The sequence below is a fragment of the Miniopterus natalensis genome, chromosome 2, assembly GCF_054644295.1.
Source record: "Miniopterus natalensis isolate mMinNat1 chromosome 2, mMinNat1.hap1, whole genome shotgun sequence".
NCBI classification, from domain to species: domain Eukaryota; kingdom Metazoa; phylum Chordata; class Mammalia; order Chiroptera; family Miniopteridae; genus Miniopterus; species Miniopterus natalensis.
Genome location: NC_142082.1, coordinates 172,186,176 through 172,205,924, shown reverse-complemented (window position 1 = coordinate 172,205,924; position 19,749 = coordinate 172,186,176). Strand labels below are relative to the sequence as shown.

The 19,749-nt window shown below is 43.2% G+C and overlaps 1 protein-coding gene across 3 annotated transcripts in view; it reads left to right on the top strand.

Moving 5' to 3' along the window:
• The first annotated feature begins 4,943 nt into the window (after positions 1–4,943).
• Positions 4,944–19,749, top strand: part of BLTP3B (bridge-like lipid transfer protein family member 3B) — a 64,284-nt gene continuing 49,478 nt past the window's right edge. For 2 of the 3 annotated variants that reach the window (XM_016223164.2, XM_087814852.1), the window contains exon 1: positions 4,944–5,160. In XM_016223164.2, coding sequence (XP_016078650.2) covers positions 5,117–5,160 — 44 coding nt within the window. In that variant the 5' untranslated portion in view covers positions 4,944–5,116. Of the gene's footprint in view, positions 5,161–5,717; positions 5,955–19,749 lie in introns of those variants that run through there. The other variant, XM_087814851.1, reaches the window with a different exon arrangement.

Below are 19,749 nucleotides of genomic sequence, written 5' to 3'. Positions count from 1 at the left end.
CTCTCCTCCCTTTTTTTCCGCCACTCTATGGTTTGCAGGGGTGGGGCTTAAGGGCGCGCTTCCGGTCTCCCTTGGCAACGGACGACGCCGGAAGCGCGAGAGCCCAGCCGCCCTGCTCCTCAGCGACCGCGCGTTCACGTCTATTACGTCCGGGCGAGATCCGGTCGTGGAAGCGGCTGAGTGGGTTTTCGCCCGTTGCGAAGTTGTACTTTTACTGTTTGACTCGGTACTGCAGCCGTCTTCTGACCCCTGCAGAACGAAGTGCTGCGTGAGTGTGTGTGCTTGGATAGAATTGTGCGGACAGTGACAATTCTGTACAATAAAGTGCAAAACCATGGCCATCCCAGCCGGCGTGGCTCGGCGGTGGAGCATCTACCTAGGACCCGGGAGGCCCGGGTTCGATTCCCGGTCAGGGCACAGGCCCGGGGTGCGGGTTCGACCCCCCAGCAGGGGGCGTGCAGGAGGCAGCCGTTCAATGACTGTCTCGTCATTGGTGTTTCTCCCTCTCCCTCTCTTTGAAATCAGTGAAGATATACTTTAAAGAAAACCGCAGAACACATGGTGAGCCTGGTGTGAGACGGGAGCTGGCTGCAGCCTCAGTCCCCGCCGGCGCCCAGCCCATTGCAGGAGCCGACCGCCCTGAATTACAAACAGGCCGCTCCGCCCGCCGCCCGCTGCTGTCCTCGCGCGCACACATGGCACTTGTCTGTCTGTCCTTCAGGACACAGCTCTGTATCTTTCTTATCTAAAATAATCTTCGCTCTCCGTTCCCCTTCCTAAAATTAGGGGGCCCCTCGGAGGCGCTCGGCCAACTCCCGGGTGTGTTCCCGGCTCAGAGAACGAGCCTGGGACCGGAGCGCGGACGGGCCGGGAAACGGCGGTGCAGCCCCGCGCGCGGCGAGGGCGGCGGATGAACGCGCCAGCGGGAGGGGTGAGCGGCTCTGAGCCCTTCCCGCGTGTTGGCAAAATGAATCTCTACACCTTCTGAGTGGGGAGTGCGGCTGAAGTCAGGGAGGGGTGAAGGGGCGGGGTTGGGATTCCAGCTCCTGCTCAGCTGCTGGCTCTGCCCCTGCATGGCCGGGCAAACCAGGGAACCTCCCCACGCCCCCGTTTCCTCGTCTGTGTAACGAGATAATAACACCTCCTTGCAGAGCTGTTTATGAAGGGCAAGTTATAAAGTCAAGCGCCTGGTAGTGGTTCTCACCCCCCCACACCTCCCCCCTCCTAACACACGCTCACTCTCTTAACTTGCGTAAACGGCGAACTCCTTCAAGCCGCGCGCTCTGTTCCATTGGTGTCTGTATCCCTTCGTTTCAAAAAAGTCATGCAATGTCCAAAATTAGGTCAAATTTTAGTCATTCTATTTTCTCTGATCTTAACTTGATAAAATCCCTTTCTATAAATACGTAAAGAATATTTTATAAGTCTTACGTCATAGAGCAGCAATCATGCCTATTCTCTCTTATCTTTTAAAACCCATTCTTTCAATCCGGTTTCTCCTGATTACCAGCCCTTTTACAACATTCAAACTTCTCTTTTTGCTTTCCTTTGCATGCTCCTTGATCAGGATCGTTTTTGTTCTTGGCTTTCAGCTATCATTCAAGGCTGGTAAATCCTAAACCAGAATTTCACCCCCAACTGTAACTGGAATATTTTTACCCAGATGTCCTAAAATAATCTTAAAGGCAACAAAACCAAAACTGAATCTTATCTCCAAAATGCTTATTCCGCCTACATGACTTACCTCAATTAGCAGTGTGCCCCAGGATCCACACAATGCCCCAAGCTAGGAACCTCTACCTTCAACTCCAATCCTTGACTTAATCTCTGGAAGCCGTCCTGGACTTTCTTTCATCTCTACTGATACTGCCTTACCTCTCACCTGAAATAATGCCACTGCATTCTCAATGACCTTCCTGCCTCCATTCTCTTCTCATCATGATCCGTCCTCTGTACTGCCAGCGTAAGTATCAGCAAATATTTTTTAAAGCAGAAACCCAATCATTCTCCCCAAATTCACTCTCTGTAGAAGTCTTCCATGGCTTCACATTGCCTATGAAAAAATGTGCATGCATTTGCAATCTCATCACCCTTTAACCCATCTTACAGTGTATGCTAGAAAATGTTTACCAACCAGCGCTCCAGGAAAGAAAGCCCTGATGTTACAATGGGCGATTACAAGCTATCCTCAAGTAACCAAACACAGAACACAGAGCCGGGAAGTTGGTTCTCATGAGCTGGTATAAGCCAGTTTCAGCAGACTGTTCAGTAAAAGCTCTGACACTATTCACCTTCACACTATGCACTTTGTCCTCCCAGGTTTTAGCACAAATAATCTCAAGCACATAAGTTCTACTTTTCAACTATGTACTTTGGCAATGTATAATTTTAAAAGTTAAAAACATGACTCTCCTATATGTATGTCATGAACATGTACAACATATTAAGTTATATTAATAAGTTAGATTAAAAAAAATTTTTTTAAACATTGATTTTAGAGAGAGAAGGAGAGAGAAACACAGATTTGCTGTTCCACTTATTTATGCATTCACTGGTGATTATTGTATGAGCCCTGACTGGATATCGAGCCCACAGCCTTGTATAACCCAGCCAGGGCTGAGGGAATAGATTTATACCCTGTCCTGTTGGTTCTAGTCCTTTCAGGGTTGTGGTCTCCACTGAATCGATTGGCTGGTGCCCGGGAGGGGTCATTATCCAATGCAACTGGTCCTGAAGTCATATGTGGCTGGTTTTGTTACTCTTCTGGGCCTGGAGCTGAAACATAACTGAAGCCTAAATGTTATCTCTAGGAAGGAAAGGTCAGGGGATCCAAACCCCAGGACCAGAGATATGCTAGGGGGAGAAAGGCCACCCTTGGGGCAAAGTCTCACTCTATAATTGTCTGTAGCTAGGCACCTGGGGCTTCCCATCCTGATGATCCTTTTTTTTTGATCCTCACTTAAGGATATTTTTTTCCATTGGTTTTCAGAGAGAGTGGAAGGGAGAGAGAAACATTAACGTGACAGAGATGCATCGATTGGTTGCCTCCCATACCCTCCCCAACCAGGCCTGGGGATTGAGTTTGCAACAGAGTTATGTGCCCTTGGCCAAAATTGAACCCAGGACCCTTCAGTCGGAAGGCCAACACTCTAACCACTGACCAAAACTGGCCAGGGCCTTCTATACCTAGCCCACTGTCCTTGCTCTGCTCATGTCTGTCTAACTGCCCATTACAATAGTACTTTGTTTCTGTTTTCAATTATGCTAATGATAATAGCATTTATTAAGAGCTCGACATAGTCTAGGCACTTGCTTTATTTTTAATTTTAATTCCCCCCCACCAAATAGTTTATTTGGGCAGACCTGGGGACAGAGAGGCCCTGTATCTAAAAGGTTTTAGGCTTCTTGGTGAAGCATGATTTGTGCTGACGACTGAGGACCTGGTAGGGCAGCGGGAACTTGCTCTTTGAGCTGTGGAACTGCTTGCCTGCCATTCAATGGTAGGCGCTTGCTGGCCACAATCTCCTTCCCCCATGATCTGGATTAGATGGGCACACATGGTGCCAGGCCCCCAAGTCTGGGCCTGCAGAAAGTAGGAGGGGGCAAGGTAAACATGCACTAAGGTCTCTGGGTAGGAACTCAATTTATATGCATAATCTCATTCAATCCTCATAAAATTCTGAGTTAATATCATTACTCCAATAGTCATTTGTGGTCACTGAGGCTGAGAGATATAAATAACTTGCCCAAGTTTAAACAGCTACAATGTGGCTGAGCCAGCACTTGAACCAGTCTAATGACAGAGCTCAAGGTCTTAGTACTAGTAATTTACCTTCCACACTAGGCTAACCCTTTGATGGCAGGCACATGTTTGTTTTTATTTAGGCATTTCTAGTTATTTGCATAATTCCTGGTTTATAGTACAGGATAAATGTTGAGTAAACAGTCAACCCATATACACCTCCTTTCCCTTCTTCAGAAAGAGACAGGTGTTAGACTATGTGTAAACTACCCCTTCTCCCCCCACATACTCACATATCTTCCCAAATACATCCCTCAGAGGTAGTGTAATTTCTTTTCCTCTTTTAGACATCACTGGGTGGTCATTTTCACCTCTGAAAAATGTTGGTTTGGGATTGGGTGGGGTGGAAGTGCAGAGCTATTTCAATAGTTTCCTTCCCTTTTACAGAAATTTTAATTTTAATTTTTTTAGTTACAACACCCTAATGAGGTGGGTAAGGCTGATATTATTAACTCATTTTATAGATGATTAAACCAAGGGTAAAAATAAAGAAATTGCTTTCTTCAGGTTAACACAGCTAGAAACTATTAAGTCAGGCCTTGAATTTAGGCCTTTTAGTTCCCAGGTCCTGGGCTCTATTAGGGCACGTTGTCAACTTCTACTTCCCTTAGGATTGGAAATCGCCAGATAAAACATGGCAGCATTCAGCCAGGAAAACAGACTATCTTAGCAAAGGAAAAGAAAGTGAGGCAAGACTATGAAGAAGCCGAGTAGGTAAACTGAGCCAAGCAAGCAGAGAAGTTTGTGGAGCAGATTTTAAGGAAATGAAACAAGAGAAGTAGGCTGTGGCAGGAGACGCGGTGATGGAGACAGGAACAAGAACAGAGGTGGAGAGCGTGGACTGAAGCCCAAGAAGGTCTGGGGTTGGGAGGCAAAGCCCCCAACAGCGTCAGGGCAGCCGAGGTCACCGCCGGGTCCAGGACGAGGCCGGTGGGCAGCATCCCTCCTGCTGGAACCTGAGCGGCCCGCCCCACCCCGCCCGGCTTCGCCCCGCCCCCAGGCCCTCTCTTGCTCCGCCCCAGCCCCGCTCGCCCCGCCCCCAGCCCCTCGCCCCCGCCCTCCCCCAGGTCTCTTAGGTGATGCTGCAGCCAAGATGGCGCAGGCGGCGGCTGCGGCGGCCTGAGCGAGATGCTCCCGGTCCTCGGCGGCAGCGGCGGCGGCTGTGGCCTCAGCCGGGGCCTCGGGTCTCTCCCGGGCGTGAGCGCTCAGGCGCCTGTCCTTCGGCCTGGTTAACCCGGACACAGAGGAGACGGCCACGAAGAGACGAGGCAGTGAGGAACCGAGAGCGCGCGCGGCGCCTCCCGCCCCGGCACCATGGCTGGGCTCATCAAAAAGCAGATCCTGAAGCACCTCTCCAGGTCAGTGAGAGCTCGGCGTGGGGGCCGGCCGCCGTGCGGGAGGCGACTCCGGGACTCCCCGCTTGAGTCGGGGCCCCGCACCCCCCGCCGCCGCGGCCCCCGGGGTTCGCCCTCAGGAGCGAGCCCCTGGACGGCGTCTCCCCCGCGGGCTTGCGGAGGCGGCGGCTGCGGTCGCCCCGACGCGGGGGCGTCCCGGCACCTCTCGGGCGGTCCTGGCGTGGCCCAGGGGCTGGTTGCGTGGCGGCGCGAAGCCGAGCCCGGTGCCCGCGTCGGCTCGGAGCGGAGCGGCCCCGTTAGCCGAGGGCGCCGGGCGCGGCGTGGGCTCGGCGGGGCCCGTCCCCCCGGGAAACGGTAGCCTCGCCGCCGTGCTGCGTTCACGCCGCCCGGCCGGTCCCGCTCCGATGCCTTCGAGGGTGTGCCCGTTTGCACAGTCAGGATTTGTTTTAGGTAAATAACCAGAGCTCCCAGCTTTGGCAAGTTCTTTCTGGAGTCGTTTTAGCCTCACGTCATTCTTACTTTTTTTTTTTCTTTTTTTCTTTTTTCCTTTTTTAAATCCTAGACCCATAAATTCGCGGAGTTAACATCTGTGGTGATAAACACAAGACTCGTCGTTCTTTCCATTTCATAAGCGGTTTTAGTCAGAAACATGACTCAGGAAAGCTGGCAGTTTGTTTGTTGCTCCTGGCTTCTCCATATTTGTCTCAGGACGCAGGCTAAACGCAGGATCTTGTTTCCAAGTTGTTAACAGCGAATCCAAAGCGCTTGGTTATGATCCTTTCCTCTGTTAGTTGTCAGTAAGTTGTCTGATTACTTTGGGCTCATTGTAGGAAAAGACTTGGGGACAATGATACACTTGTAATGACCATTCTTGATTCTACAGATGGTTGTTTACCACAGGTTACATATTGGGGAACAAAATAAATACTTTTGTGATTTAGCAAATATTTTCCTGCTAACATTGAAGAAGATATAATGTAGTTTTTTGTTTGTTTGTTTGTTTTAAGTAAAAAATTATAGCAGCATCAAAAATATACACTTCTTAATATTACCACTAATTTAAAAGTTTCTTTTAATACTGTGCGTATGGCCCACATGAAGAGCATATTTTGGAAGAAGATTTTATCTTTGTGTTTATTATTTAGGTAATGTCTGACTTACCAGATGTCCTTCAGGCTTTCTTATACTTAGATCCACCAGAATGTTCAGACCTACAGAAAGGGATTTGAATGTCCATTTTCTCACTCTCCCGAGGATGATGGTACATAGTTCCTTCTAGATGCAAGGGAGGAAGGGCCATTCAATCAGGGAGTGCCGTAGAGCATTAGAGTTTCATTCTCTTGTAGAACAGTTGAGAAGGACTCTTAAAAATTTATAGCCAAGGGAATGGCTTCCTTCACAAAGTAGACAGCAACCACTTACTCAGAATTTGTATGATTTTTAATGTCTGTGTTGTAAATACTAATGAGGATTTTTTTTCCGAGATGAGGTTTTTGAAACACTCGAGTTTCTAGTTATTTCATATTTCAAAACAACTCAGGTGACTGAAGAGTATCAAGTTTATATTCTTGGGTGATCTTACTGCTGTTGCTGTCATCTTTATGTGTTATTTATAAATCTAAAGGATGACAGTAGATGAAGTAAGGTGGTAAATTATATTCAAGGAGCGACGAACTTTTGAAATTACCTGGGACAAGCTTAATTTTACAAATTATCTAGTAACAAAGATGTCACTATATCAATGTGATCATCTAGAACACAGTTTAATAGTTTGACAGGAAATACTTAAAGCACGTTACCTTCCATAATAGACATTTCATATGGCCAGTGGATGCCACCGCTGCGCCTTCTCCAAGGAGGCCCCACCTGACTGACCACGCTTTTCTCTCTAGCATCCATCCTCATCTGTCATAGCATATATTTGCTGCTTGTCTTCTCTACTTGAATGTAAACTCTATGACAGCAGGATTTTTGTTTTGAGTCTCGCATAATGTACACTCAACAGCTTTTTTAAAAAGTCCTCTCCCGAGGAAATGCTTTTCACGGATTTTAGAGAGAGGAAGGGAGAGAAAGAAAGCGAGAACTAAAGAAAGAGCTGCCTCCTGAACATGCTCCGACCAGGGATCAAACCTGAAACCCAGGTATGTGCCAGTACCCTGACCTATAATCAAAGCCGCCACCTTTTGATGCGTGGAACCACTCTCCACCCAATGGAGCCACACTGGCCAGGGCAACAACTATTCTTTGGAATGAATGGATGAGTGGCACTAATCAGTTCACTCTCCCTCACATTGCTTTTTAAACTGAGGCAAGACTCTATGCCACCAATATTATTGTAGTTTACAGGAAGCAATGGGTAATTGAATCATTTAATAAATGTGGTGTTTGTGGAAAGGAAGGACTAGGAAAATGACCCTTTATATATAGGGGGTCTTCCAGTAAGGAAGAAGGCTGTCTGGAACCCAACGGGAGAAAGAGAATGCTTACTCTGAGCCTTGAGATTGAAGCATGGTGAAGTAAGATTCAAACCAAAACCAATGTTACCTGGAGAAACTGGATCTGAGTAAATGCTGAACTATTTGAGATGTTTAAATCTATAAACTTGTTCCTTGCTTAATTGTTTAGTTTCTATCCCAAGCATGTCTTGTGTTGTTAATAAGATTAGTTTGTGTACTTGGAGCTGATCTGAAACTGACAGGTGTAGAGGGAGGGAGAGAGAAGGCCATTTGTGTTTGTGGTGGGGTTGGGGTTGGAGTTGTTAGTTGTTTTTTTCAAATATATCTTTATTGATTTCAGAGAGAGGAAAGGAGAGAGAGACAGAAACATCAATGATGAGAGAGTCGTTGATTGAGCCCTCAGCCTGGGCATGTGCCCTGACCGGGAATCGAACCCCGATCGTCTGGATCCTAGGTCCACACTCAACTGCTGAGCCATGCCCGGCTGGGCTGAAGTTGTTAAATTTTAAGAGAAGTGAAACAGGAAGTCTTTGAAAGAAAAATTACCCGACCTTTCGTATTGTAATTGGCACAAAATTGCTTTGGAAGCTTTCCTAGGAGTGTCTTTTTTCACATGGGAATGGAAAGTTCTAGGGAAAAGTTATAACAAGTATCAGAAAGGAAATAAGAGCAGGCGCTACCTTTCAGCTCAAGGCCTCAATATCTTTTACTGTTTTTGTACGTGCCTACTCAAGCAAAGGCGAAGAGGGGGGAAATAGAAGCTGGAAGAGGGGTATACTTAAGGCAGGACCTGAAAAGGAATAGGGACGATTCAGATACAGATGCTTCCCCTTAGGCATACTGTAATGGGCACAAAGTTTACCTTAGTGGGAGTTGGCAGGACATACACCATACCTGAGTGGAGCCTTTAAAGCAGTGGTTCTCAACCAAGGGCAATTTTGTTCCTCTGGGGAAATTGGCAATGTCTGGAGACATTTCTAATTGTCACAGCTGGGGCGGTGGTGGTGGTGGGCTGTTTAGGGGTACTGAGGTCAAGTGGTTAGAGGCCAGGTATGCTACTGAACATTCTGCAATGCACAGCATTGCACAGCATTCTGCCACAATAAAGCATTTGTCCAAATAATTTTGATGTTGAGAAACTGGTTTAAAGTGTACCCATGTGTGTCAGGTGATTCAACTAGGGTTACTGTGTCAGTGAAGGTTATTTTGTCTGTAAACAACAAAACCCTGCTCTGTTTAACTTCGGTAATAAGGTAAATGTACCCAAAAGCTATTGTGGTGAGGTCACAGAATAAGGGGAAGGGAAGGAACTAGCTAGCTCCTGGAACCTTTTGGAAAGAGTTCTTGAACCTCAGCACTCTTGACATTTTGGACAAGATAATTCTTTGTTGTGAAGGATTGCCCTGTACATTGTAGAATGTTGAGTACCATCTCTGATCTCCACCCACTAGATGCCAATAGCACATCCACAGTCTTGACAATGAAATATGTCTCCACACATTGCTAACTGCCCCTGGGGGCAAAATCGCTCTTGGTTAAAAACCACTGCTTTAGGGTGCTGTCCCATCTCTCATACCTCCCAGTCTGTGGTCTTTCCTGTCAAGTTTCAGATTCTTGGGAGAGAGAATCTGTTTGGCCCAGCTCTATATATCCATGGATCAATTAGTAATGGCAAAGGATTATAGGTACAGCAAAGATATGGCCATAGAGAGAAGTAGTATTTTGAGTCAGGCTTGTTGTCTTTAGTAGGCACTGAACTAAATTAGATGTCAGAGGGTCTTGTTTGCTATGTTCAGGAAATTTAACTTCTTCCCAGGAGGTGACTGCTAATAAGGAATTCCAGCCAAAAGGAAGACATGATCACCAAAGATGCCTGGTTGTTAGTTTGGCTTTTGAAGTCCAGGGTTCAGGAGCAATTGTCTGGGGTGGAAATACAGGGTCTGCATAGGGGCTCTGATTAACTTAAACAGAAAAGTGATGTATTCAAAGGAGGTCAGTATCCCACAGAATTTATGGGAAAGTTAGAGAACCAGACTTGGAAAGGGACTTGATCCAGGCTAGCTTCAAGCATCTAGGTAGGAGAAACTACCTGACATCTCAGCAAGACATGCTCCCTAAACTAAGGGGAAGGAACAAATAGAAAGGAAGTATTTGCAATATTTGTTTAGGAGATCAGGGAGGTTTGAACACTTGGCAGAATCTTGTGACTGAATGGCAAAGTAATGAGAGAGTTTAGATTGCCTCACAAAGTATTTACAGGATAGCTTAGGTTGCATGTGGAAGGAAGGAGGGCAGCTGCCCATAACCTGGTGAGAAAAGGAAAGAACCATCCAAGGGTTGGAAATTTTATCTAGGTGGAAAAGCAGTTGAGAAAAACAAATGAGAGAACTGGAAGGATTGGACGTTTTATCTGAAAGTGTTACATTCAAGTTTAAGATTTTAGAGGTGGCTAGACCTGGTTTAGTACATGGTATCAGATAAGGTCTTGGAAGTGAATTGCTGAAGTTAAGGTGTGTGCAATTGGCGATGAATGCTGTTAGATCTATAATCATTCCTGTACTGGACATTCTTAAAAGGAAATACAACATAGATTATTTAGACTGTCAAATTATTTTCTTAAATGATAATTTTATATAATTATTGATAGGCTAATTATTTACATCTTCTACTTTTATGGTAAAGCTCACTAATTTTTGAGAGTTTATGTATATTAAGTCTTGAGCACTTGGTATTAGAGATACAAAGATGGGTAAGCTATGGTCTCAGCTCTTGGAAAACTTCAGTAATTCCCATTCTAGCATAATAAGCATGAGTAGGATCACTAAATGTAACCTATTTATAGAACTATACTGCCATTGAAATTAGTGAGATTTGTTTTACTTGGATTAGGCAACTGGGGGGGGGAATTGAATTAAATGTTCCCTTTTAGGATTATAAATAAATTTACCTTTATAAATTTGGGGATTATTTTTAAAAGATTTTTTTGAGAGAAAGGAAGGGAGAGAGAAACATCGATAAGTTGCTTCCTGTACTCGCCCCAACCAGAGATTAAGCCCTCAACCTGGGTATATGCCCTGACTGGAAGTCGAACCCATAACCCTTCGGTGCACTGGTTGACGACGCTCCAGCCAACTGATCCACACTGGCCAGGGCAGTGGAGTTTACATTTTAATCAGAGGATGCTGATAGTAAATAAATAAGTGAAGTACATTGTATCAGTTTGTGGTGAGGGGGGAGGGGGCATAAATAGTGCATGGAAGTGGGGATGGGGTTTGCAATTTTAAATCTGTTGATTCCAGAAGCCTTAATTGAAAAGGTGATATTTGGGAAGAGATCTGAAAGAGGTGGAAGCAAATGCAAAGATCCAGAAGTGGAAGTTTGCTTGTTTTTGATATATATCTAGGTCATGGATACAGGTGACGTGGATTGAGGAGTGAAGTGTGCAGAGGAAGATGAGATCAAAGGCCAGATCTTGGGCTTTGTAATGACTTGGCTTTTACCTGAGTGAGATTGGAATCTACTGGAAAGCTTGGAGCCAAGGATCACTCTGCAGCCATGTGGCAAATAAATAATAGGAGGGCAAAGGCAGAAACAGGAACCCAATTAAGTGTTAATTATCTAGATGAGAAAGATACTGGCATGGACCTAGGTGGACGCAGTGAAGTTGTTGAGATATCCTCAGGTTTTAGATGTGTTTTGAAGGTAGAACTAGAGGATTTTGTTAACAGATAAATTGTGATTGAGAAAGAGAGCAGTCATGGAGGACTCCAGAGTTTTTGACATAAGCAGCTGACAAGGTGGAGTTGCTGTTCACTAAGTTTGAGGACACTGCAGGAGGAGCAGGCTTATGGAAGAAGACCGAGTGGTTTTGGATACATAATTTGGATACCTTTCAGATATCTTTGAAGATCTCTTTTATTTGTGAACTAATTTGCACTACATGTTTTAGTATGGCAACAATGTCATTGTTTTTTGTGTGTTTATCCTTTGGTTTATGCAATACAGAATTTTAAGGACTGGATTTTTATAATTTTTTTGTTATTAACTGCACTATGTAGAAGTATCCGAAAGTGAGCAGGTGCCTGTTTCTTTCACATTAATTTTCATATAAAACCAGATATTGATTCTGGCAAAAGTTACTTTCAGGAGATTGATTTGAAAACTTTAGGTCCACTGGATATTGTAGTATCACCATTCTAGAATCCAAAGGGACTTGTTCCTGTCTATGAGAAGCTAATTATTAAAACGTTGGGATGTGTCACTTGCCTAAGGTTAAAGTTTGACAGATAGTATTGAGTGGTTAAGTCACTGATTCAGTACCCTTTTAATTTGATTTTTTCTATGCTGCCTGCTCATACTGTTGTTCCCCGTTAATGGCTACATTTTCTTTTACTCAGTTTTCAGCATTGCCCTTATTACTCTTAGGTGTTTCACCATACTGCTGCAATATCCCTTAGGAGATTTTTTTATAACTTTGGAATCCTTTGACTCAGCAGTTTTTTGAAGTTGTGGAAGCATAATTTCTCCACCCATTTCTTTTTACTTGCATAATTTTTTTGCAATATTACTTTTTACAATATAGCACTTTGCCACAGTACTACAGTTTACAGTGTAAACATTTTCTAAATAAGTTGACCTCTTATCAGTTATACATGTTTTAAATTCTGCATATTATTTAGGATGGGTAATTTAGTATTTCTATTTAATATTGATATTTAATAAGTTGCTATTAGTGACTGGAGCTCAGATTGAATCTGAGTTATAAGTAGAAGACTTAATGACTATTTCCATGAGTGAACTATGAACAGTTATATATCAAGACCAAGTTATTAAAACAAAATTGAGAACTGAAGCAAATATGATTCAAGATATAGTAATTTATTGTTTGTTTGATTTTTCAGGCATTAAACTTACTGGTCTGTTAATTCTCTGACTTATTTTGAGACTTCTCCCAGAAAAAGTGAATGTAGTGTATAAATTTTGAATTCTTTATTCGTCTATCCTTTAGGACTTAATTTTATGTGTATATATACTCTTTTTCTACCCAAAAATGCCATTAAGAGAGGGATCTCTGGTTTCTTTTGTCACTAATAGGATAGCATCAAATGTTTTCATCTACTGTTGCCTCTTTGTAAACCTTTTGTAATTGTTAGGAATTAATAGGGATAAATGTAGTTATACCAGAAAATTCGGAGATATTAAAATTTGGTAAAACTATATTTTTAGGTATTAAATTGAATTACTGCTCCAAATTTTTCTTCTGCTGTGGTGCTTTATATATAAGTGAAATAAAAAGGGGCATCCATTTTATGTAAGATTTATCCTGTCTTTAAGAAATATTGTAAATATCCTCATCGACAAATCATTCATTAATTTTTTTCTACCAGTACTTAAAGAAGGTTCTATAAGATATAGAAATAAAATTAAGAGCTAGGAATGTCTTCTGGCAACAGTATGGTAGATGAGTGAGTAAATAGAATTTAAGCTGGAATATAAGTTTTTTGAGAGAGTCACAGAGTACTGTCTGCAACTTTAAAAAAAGTAGTAGAGACAGTGAGATGGAGGTGGTCTAAGTGTCAGAGAAAATTGTAAAGCAATAATGAAATACAAGCACATAAACTACAGCTAGTGATATAAAATGGATAGTTATTAAATCTTTTTACTCTGACTATAGCGTGCATACCAATGGAGTATTTAATAAGGCAGGTATTTAGAGACATTAAGGGTGACTTATGTCCTCCAGATTTGGCTGCAATTTCATTTTTCACTGTTTTCCGATATTATACTTCTTCCCCACCTCCTCTCTTTCACCCATTTTTCGTTTTATTTCCTGCAGCCAAATTATCTTTGTCCCTGCAGGATAGGGCATTCTCTTAGGCTTCATTTTACTTGTATATCTTTCATAGGCAACTTTAACTCCACTGGTCATCTTCATTTTGAAATTCTTTAGGTCTTAAAATATATTGTTTGTTTTAATAAAACAAAAGCTTCATATTTGTTAGTTTTGCAGATTGTCATCTCTTCAAGGGCAGAATCATCCTGTTAGGCTCTGAATTCTGAGGACAGTGACTGCTTGCCTTGTTCAACATTGTAACTTTAACATCTACCACAGTACTGTGGTGCCTAGTAGTTGTTCAGAAACCTATTTAGCTGACTGGAGAAATAAATTTATAATACATTGGTCTATGTAGGATATATAGGGCATGAATTGGTTGCCCTCAATTCATTTTTGGCTGGTTTAAAAAGTTGATTAATATCCAAAACATTTAGATTCAAAACTTTTTTCCTGATAAATACTACACTTTTCCAATTTACTTGTAAGTATACAGATGTAGTTTAATGCTGGATCTTTCTTTGGTGTTTGGGTTACTTTTCATTGGTAACTTTATGAAATGTTTCATAGGTATTCTCTGTGAAATGAAGTTAGGGTTATAGTTTTAGCTGGGCCGTTTGACAGTTAACTCGACAATTCGTATTTGTAGATAGTGTCTTTTAGAGTGCTTGTCCTAATTAGTTTCATTTAATGTTGAATTATAGAGTCCAGTCTTTGTATAACTTTTGTACAATATAGCTATCTCATTTTTGTTAATTAGCATTTTAATATAAAATGTAAAAAATACATATTAATTTAATAGAGTAGTAGTAATTTCAGTGGTAAGGAGAATGAAAAAATCATAAGTGGTTAATTTATTTTAGAATTTTAGCAGTGTTTGCCTTCAGTTAATCCAGTGTGAAATACAACTGTATTTTTAAAAAGTGAATCACAGCTAAATATTTTTATCATATCATCCCTTTCCTCTTCCTTCCCTTAAACTTGCTCCCTTCTATGCCCCCTGTGTACCCATTCCCTGCAGCGGTCCCTGCTGGCTGTGGTGGAGATTGGTGTGCTGTGAATTTCATAATCACCCAAATGAGTACCAGAGGAGTCTAAGAAACCCTGGCAACTGACTACTTGCTTTCACCAGGAATTAGGGACCTTTTGTCTGAAATTTCCTGCCCTCAGGTAATAAATCTGTTCCCCATGGTTTTGTTTTCTTTCTATAAATTCGAGCACTTATTGTGCCCTTTTTAAAGATACTTGGAGGATAATTGCTAATTCTTATTGTTGTAGTCAGATGCTGATTACATTTTTTGTAAACTGTAGCTACAGGCTCCTACAATTCATCTCTTAGAATGTCTTTTCTAATATATAAGGTTTGGCAATGTACTTATGCTTACAAATAGCTCTTCTCGATGTTGCCAAGAGAAGAATTTTATAGTTTGGAGTCAGATACTCGGAAAATAGTAATTAGCATTTGGTCTATCCTTTAATGTGTAAGGCTTCATAGTCTAATATAATTAATGAGGTATGAAGGCTCTTTTGATAAAGAGGATGTTTTGATCCGTTCTCACGGAAGGACTTAAGATTTTATTTTGTGTACTTAACGTTACTTATAACCTTTATTAAGGAGATTGAAATAACTCTCATGAACAGCAGTGAGAACAGGATTCATTTTTGAAGAATGTAAGGGCTCCCCAGCCCATTCTTTTTTTCTCCTCTCCCCGTCCCTCTTTAAAATTCATTTTAGGGAAAGCAATTATGTTATAAAATCAGATTCATGTGGAAATGTCACTGAAATTCCTTCAATTTAGGACTCAATGAAAAACCTAGGAACTCAATATCATTGAACATTTCTAATGCTTGGAAAATGTATCCACATAAATGCTTTGAACCTATTCTAAAAGTCTAGTAAGAAATTGATAATTAAAGGATGGCCATGAGTGGAATTGTACAGCTCATTACATACCTATCCTACGAGAGTAATGGAACAGTTAATAAACTTATTGGCCATATGTTAGCTAGCAAATGTATAGGTATGATGACACAAGTATTGTTTTCCAGTATTCTTGTCTGCCTTGATTCCAGACTGTCATTTGGGTACCTGGATATTGATAGTTAAGGACTTGTTTATAATAGCGTTTGAAGATGGTTCTGATTTTGTACATACTTCTAGCAAATCCTCTGGGACCTTTGTTCCTGAAGTACAGTCATAACCTATCCTTTGCTTTTTCTAGATTGCACCTGTGTAACATATCTTTTTTGGCCTGGTTTGTACTTAGCTTGTTGAAGATGAGGTGTTATGGTTTTATTCTGAGTTTAAACCACAGCTATTCATGAATTGATTCAAGTCACCTACCAAGCTTTATTCCTTGGTAATTTCTTTCCCTTCTCATTTTAATCAGTTATGATTCCTTTATATTTAAAGAACTCTTGAATTTTTGTTCTCCTAAACCTAGCACATAGCTGACTACGTGGCACAAAGTAGATATAAATAATATTTGAATATCCCTGTTGTGATTACCCAGATCTAACTTATAATTTCTTGCATCAGTTATTGCAACTAACTATTCTTGTTCCCTTCTGGTCTCCTACTTTATTTTTTTATCCTTGGCACTGTTACCAGAGAAATCTTTGCAAAATGCTAATCTTGTCGTTTAATTTCTTGCTAAAAATCTTTTAATGGCTCATTTTTCTTTTTTAATTTATCTTTATTGTTGAAAGTATTACAGGTGTCCCATTTTATCCCCCAATTACCCCCCTCCACCTCGCTCCCCCCCCCAGGCCTTCACCCCCTTATTGACTTTGTCCATGGGTTATGCGTATATGCATGTAACTTCTTTGGTTAATCTCTTCCCACCCTCCACCCCCCTTCCCTCTTTCCTCTGCAATATGATCGTCTGTTGCATGCGTCAATATCTCTGGATCTATTTAGTTTGTCAGATTATTTTGTTCATTAGCTTCTTAAAGAGGACCCTTCAACATTTCCTGTAGTGCTGATCTGGTGATGATGAACTCCTTTAGCTTTTTCTTATCTGTGAAGTTCTTTATCTGACCCTCAGTTCTAAATGATAGCTTTGGTGGGTAGAGCAGTCTTGATTGTAGTTCTGTGTTTTTCATCACTTTGAATATTTCTTGCCACTCCCTTCTCGCCTGCAAGGTTTCTGTTGAGAAATCAGCTGACAGTTGTATGGGTGCTCCCTTGTAGGTAACTGATTGCTTTTCTCTTTCTGCTTTTAAGATTCTCTCTTTGTCTTTAACCTTTGGCATTTTAATTATGATGTGTCTTAGTGTGGGCCTCTTTGGGTTCCTCTTGTTTGGGACCCTCTGTGCTTCCCGGACTTGTAAGTTGATTTCTTTCCCCAGGTAGGGGAAGTTTTCTGTAATTATTCATTTCAAATTGGTACTTTATTATGTCATCGATTTTCTCAGTTGTTTTCGTAATTATATGCTTGAGTGTCCATATAAACAAAATTCTGAACTCTGTATCTGTTCTAGAAGTTCCTCTTCTAGAGATTTCTTCTGTTCTTTGCTTTGTGACATGTTTCTTTGCCTCCACATTTTGGCTGCTTCCAGGTGTTTGTTTCTATGTATCAGGTAGAGCTGCTATGTCTCCTGGAATTTGTAGAGTGGCTTTGTGTAGTAGGTGTCCTGTAGGGCCCAGTGGCTCAGCCTCCCCAGTCACCTGAGCTGGGCCTTCTAGGTGCTCCCCTGTGTGGGCTGTGTGCATTGTCCTGTTGTAGCTGAGCCTTGGTTGCTGTTGTTGTCACTGGGAGGAATTGACCCCCAGGCCAATCAGCTGTGAGGACCAGCTGCAACTACAGCCAAAGAGCTGCTGTGCTGGAGACACCCCTATGGAGCAGGATTTACTTCAGTGGAACTTTGGTGTTCACCAAGTGCGCCCCTTGAATGTGTCACTCGTGGATGTGGTAGGGTTGTAATCCAGCGTGGTTGAGTCTGACCACCAGGTGCACTGTCTCTGAGGCCTCCCGGGAGGTGCAAAGTCAGCCTCTGCCAGTGCTTTGCCCAGGGCCACCCAGCATGAGCTACACAGCAAACCATAGTTGGCTACTACTTGTGCTGGGCTTGGAGGTGTCCAGGAGAGGCCAAGGTATGAGCCACTGCAGGCTGCCGCTAGTGCCAGGCCTGGGGCCACTTTTCTAGCTGTATAGGGCCCGCTGCTGCTTGTTTGAGAGATTTTAGGAAAGTCCTAAGCATGAGGCTGGAGAGGCCACTTGCACAGAAAAGCCCCTGGAAATGGCCTGGATGAGCTGCAGGTGGGGGGGCGGGGCCTCTGGGAATCACGAGGCGGGGCCAAAGGTGTGAGTCAGGTGCTGGCAATTCAGATATGGCGCCAGCCTGCCGGCTGTGTGGGGGGAGGACTCAGCTAAGGAGCAATGGCCTCTGCCAGCCCTTCTGCCTGGGAGGAAGCCTCCCCTCCACCTCTCCCATACTTCAGGCAGGTTAGTTCCTCCCCAAGTGTCCCAGGTCCTTTCAAGCTGCTGCCCAACGCTGGGCTCAGAGGGACCGTGTCTGAGTCTGTGCGCAGGCCCTTCAAGAGGAGCTGCTGGGGCTCCCGCAGCCTCCGAGACCCTCAGCGACAGGCCCTGCTGGTTTTCACAGCCCGAGGTTGTGAGGATTTCTCTTCCCGGCCCTGGAGCTGTGGGCTGGGGGCCTGATGTGGGGCTACGACCCCTCACTCCTCTGGGAAACCCCCACCGCCGAGATTCCCTCCCGGTTTAAACCGCAGCACCAGGTATGGGCCTGTGGCCTCATCTCCATGATTCAGTCCTGATCCACCCACGTCTACACCCCTCCTACTGGTCTTGGTGCTTCTTCAGTTCCCTGGTTGTATGTCTTCTGTATGGCCAGATTTCAGGAGGCTCTGAGTGATGGTGGTTCTGTATTTTAGTGGTAATTTTGATGTGGTTGCGGGAGGTGGTGGGGACAGCTGTTATTTACACTGTCATCTTGTTTCCTCTACCAGTGGCTCATGTTTAAGCTTTTTTAAAAAAGTTTGTTTATAACAGAATTTTTTTGTCCAAAAAAAATGTAGAACTTCACTGCATAAAGTAGATAAAAGTAGAGCTCCTCTAGTTAAGTCAGTAAGTAGAGGGGTCAACTTTTTATTTTTCCTCCCACCTGGGTTGAATCATGAGCAGTCTTCTTAGTGGCATTTTGGGAACAAAACTAAGGTGTAGGATGGAACCCACATTTCTTGACGTGGGATAACAAGAGTCCTTCATGATCTGGCTTCAGTTTATCTTTCAAGGCTTATCATTTCTTTCCAAGCTACCTGATGCCTTATACTTAATCTTTCCCTAGTGTATGTGAACCCTTAACCTGGAACATGCTGCTGCTTTGCTTGAAATGGCCTCTTCTGCCCTATTCACCTTAGTCTTATTCTTAAAAACTCTTACTCTTGCCCTAGCCAGTTTTGCTCAGTGGTTAGAGCATCCGCCCACGGACTGAAGGTTCCCAGGTTCAATTGCAGCCAAGGGCATGTACCTCAGTTGCAGGCCCCGGTGGGAGGGTGGGTGTGGGAGGCAACCAGTAGATGTGTCTCCCTCTCTCCCTCTCTCCCTCCCTCTCTACCTCTCTTCCCCTTCCTCTCTCTCTGAAAAGCAGTGGGGGGAAAAATATCCTCTGGTGAGGATTAAAAAAAAAAATTCTTAAAAACAGCTGAAGTGCTGCCTCCTCCTTGAAGCCTTCCCAAAGCAGTATTCTTTTTAACATAATTGATCACCTCTTCCCTTGTGCCTCCATCTTATCTGTCTTATCCTATTTCATTTTTATTGTCATATCTGTCACATAGTGCCTGGCACATAGTAAGAACTTAATGTACTGCAGTGATTTGTTTATGTGCTTGTCTCTAATGATAAACTGAGGTCTTTGAAAGCAGTAATTATGTCTTATTCTATCTAAGTTGCCCAAGACTATAATCAGTGCTCAGTTTTTGCCGTGAAGGTTGTATGTGTCAAAAATTCAGAAACCCAGATTTCAATATAAGGTCCACCCAGTTTTGTTTTTTTAAAATACATTTTTATTGATTTTAGAGAGGGAGAGGGAGGAACAGGGTGGGAGGAGAGGAAGAAAGAGAGAAACATCAATCAGTTGCCTCCCACATGCATCCACCCCGACTGATGATCAAACCCGAAACCTGGGTATGTACCCTGACCAGAAATCGAACTGGAGACCTTTTGGTGCATGGGTCAACATTCAGCCGACTGAGCCACACCGGCCAGGGCAAAGGTCCACCCATTTTAAATGTTAGCCACAAATTCAGGTTTTTAAAAAAACTATGCAGGCCATGCAAAA